We start from the raw sequence: 2,962 nt of genomic DNA on the forward strand, positions 1-2,962 counted from the left end.
CTCCGTTATGGATATGTGTGCTGTAATAGATGTGGCTTATTCTCAGTTTGTGTTTCTGAGCAATATGTTACATTTATGTTAATTATAACAGAGAAATAATGTAATTCTTAGTATTGTTTCTTGTTATATGCTGGTGGCTATAACATTTAGTTTTGGTAAATAATGTTCATAGTAAGTCAGATGCTTATTAATGTGCATTATTATTTGCTTATATTTCAGAACCACATCCGACTTCACATGTAACGACAAATACAACGTCATAGTTAACTTCATGTTGGAGTTGTAAATCAGACATGTCTGGTTCAAGTTCTTACCGGACCCCCTACAGCGGGCCGGTGTTTCAGTAGCCAGTTTTCAATCATTTGTACAAGCCTATTGCCTATATTTTTGTAATATAATAAACACTGTTACACTTTTTGAAACTATTTCAGCTTGTGTAGGCCTATCAGTGCTTTCTGAACATGTTGAGCACACTTTTAAAAATACCGCGATAATACCGAAAACCGTGATCATTTTGGTCACTATAACCGCGAGGTTACATTTTCAAACCGTTACATCCCTAGCTCTGACACTTTAAACGTGACGCAGCAGATTTAAATGTTATACTCACACAAACTACATTTTGAACTCGTGCACTTATAAAAGCTTTACATTTGACCATGTTTCAATCACTGGAGACAAGTAAACATCAAGATGACACTGTGTTTTGGTCACTGTCAGAGACTGGTGGATGCCAGTGTGTTGGCACGGAGGGTGGCAGGGTCACTGAAGTGTGAGGAAAGTAACACCTGTGACAGATTTGGGCCAAGTCAACCGCAAGAGCAGTTACTCAGATATGTCTGTCTGCGCGTGCGCACACACACACACAGGCGCACACACACACACAGTACAGGCCACTACATGAAAACCTGCACCACACCCGGCTCTGATTATGATGAGAGTACAACTGTAATGACTATAACTAAATTCCACCACACGCTCACGCATTGTGAAAACAAATCCGACCTGGACAGCTTTGTATGTAGACTATTATATAAAAAAAGGATTTAGTATAAAAGCATAGAAAAAAGTAGTATACTTATGTATTGTACTATAATGGCTCAATCCAGTATAAGACAATGTTTAGCCTGCCTTAGCTGACATTGTTTTTAATCATAATTTCATTCCAGCCCCTGAAAAGGTCAGACTGCATAATAAGGTGTGTGTTACACAGCTACTTTTAAGTTTGAGTCATCAACGGAAAGGTTAAGTATTTATTTTAGCCTGTGCTTCAGACCCATCATATATGATTACATCACTCTTATTATTATTTATTTACATTTGGACTAACGTAAGCAGAGTAAACGTCTAACCTAAGTTTTAGCAACATCAGTCAAGTGGTTGCATAACTAACCAGAGCTCCTTGAATTTCCCATTGGGGATCAATAAAGTATCTATCTATCTATCTATCTATCTATCTATCTATCTATGCAACGCTGGGCATGGTGGTCGCAGAGGTTAAATCCTTTTAAAACTAAAAGCCTAAGCAACGCAATCGACCCTAAATGCACTTTAGTAAACTGAGAGGTATGATCAAATGTAACATAATAATCTGCCTTCTCAGTTATGAATCATTATACACTTGGCTTGCTATCGGTCTACTCAATCCCTGCCAAGCATCAAGACTGTTTGCACCTTCGCCGCTGGTCATGCTTTGTAAACAAAGATACCAGATATGGGATGCGTAACCTAGGAAACATTTGCACACACCCAAACACAGAGTATCCACTTATCCATACTAAACAGTATCGTTGGTGGAAAGGTTTTAGCAAAACGTCCCGTGAAAATAAAAGATAATTCTCTAAATACTAACGTTACGAAGTTGACACTAACATGACGTTAAATCTTTCACTGTCGCTCGGCCTTGTTCATTTCAATTGACGACATAATTAGCCCAGCATGCTAATGTTACAAAAAAGGTATCGTCCACATAAACGCGTATGGACTTTTAAGCTATAGTTAACGTTAAAGTGACCCAACAAGCAACTCTAAGGTTTAACTTCACTGTAACGTTAGCTAACGTTGGCTAGCTGCTAGCTACATGTTGGATAACGCGTTACGATAGGATAACGTTAGGCCTAACTTTACTAAAATTTACTCGCGATTTACACACTGTTCCTTAGCAACAGTCCGTAACCCGAATAAAAGGACTATTTAATGTTAACCTAACTAGCCAGGAAACTGCTTCGCTATCTCTGCGGGTACTTTGAGCGTTAAAAGTAAGTAGCTAGCTAACGCTAGCTATACCATTAGGCTAAAGTTAGCTTGCCACAAAGTTAGCTTTGTAAGCTTACCTTTTGAGAATGCTGCTGGAGGACATTCTGCTCCACGGTCATGGCGGGTTCAGAGATAAATGTAATTAAATTCAAACCGGGAGTAGCGAAACGCACAGGCTATCTTTCACTAAAAGCGATTTAAAACACGATGTTATGATGTCCCCTCCTCAATCAGTGACATAACGGGCGCCATGGCAGAGTGACTAGCGCAGGTCGTCAGCAGGCATGAAAACATTGCTCTGCCTTGCCTGAGTTCTGAGATCGATTACTCATGTCTGTCTAAACTGCATTTACGTCATGGATCAGAGTTTTAGAAAATAAACGTTGGCCAGTTATTTGTGTTTTCTTTTGTGTGGGCCATATAATCATGGACGCAAATAAGCACTATTACCTTATTAACCTAAGAACTATCCTAGACATGTTTACGTTCACAAGAGTAAAATAGCCTAATACGAATAGGTAGGTTACTACAAAAGGGATTACACTTGCAAATGTTGAACCTATATTATTATTATTAATAATCACATTTTTGTAAAAAAAAATAATAATAATTAAATAAAAATAAATAAAAAACGTTAGGAAGATATTACAAAGCTCAATCCAGTTCCAGTTATGGATGAATGCTGTTTTGGTATATGAGTGCAATG

At 38.2% G+C, this 2,962-nt stretch overlaps 1 protein-coding gene across 10 annotated transcripts in view; it reads right to left on the reverse strand.

The window, feature by feature from the left end:
• The window catches only part of usp25 (ubiquitin specific peptidase 25), a 51,199-nt gene extending 48,602 nt beyond the window's left edge, over positions 1-2,597 (reverse strand). For all 10 annotated transcript variants that reach the window (XM_031310841.2, XM_031310835.2, XM_031310833.2 and 7 more), the window contains exon 1: positions 2,334-2,597. In XM_031310841.2, coding sequence (XP_031166701.1) covers positions 2,334-2,375 — 42 coding nt within the window. In that variant the 5' untranslated portion in view covers positions 2,376-2,597. The remainder of the gene's footprint in view (positions 1-2,333) is intronic.
• Between the last annotated feature and the right edge of the window lie 365 nt (positions 2,598-2,962).

Source organism: Sander lucioperca, chromosome 13, assembly GCF_008315115.2.
Source record: "Sander lucioperca isolate FBNREF2018 chromosome 13, SLUC_FBN_1.2, whole genome shotgun sequence".
NCBI classification, from domain to species: domain Eukaryota; kingdom Metazoa; phylum Chordata; class Actinopteri; order Perciformes; family Percidae; genus Sander; species Sander lucioperca.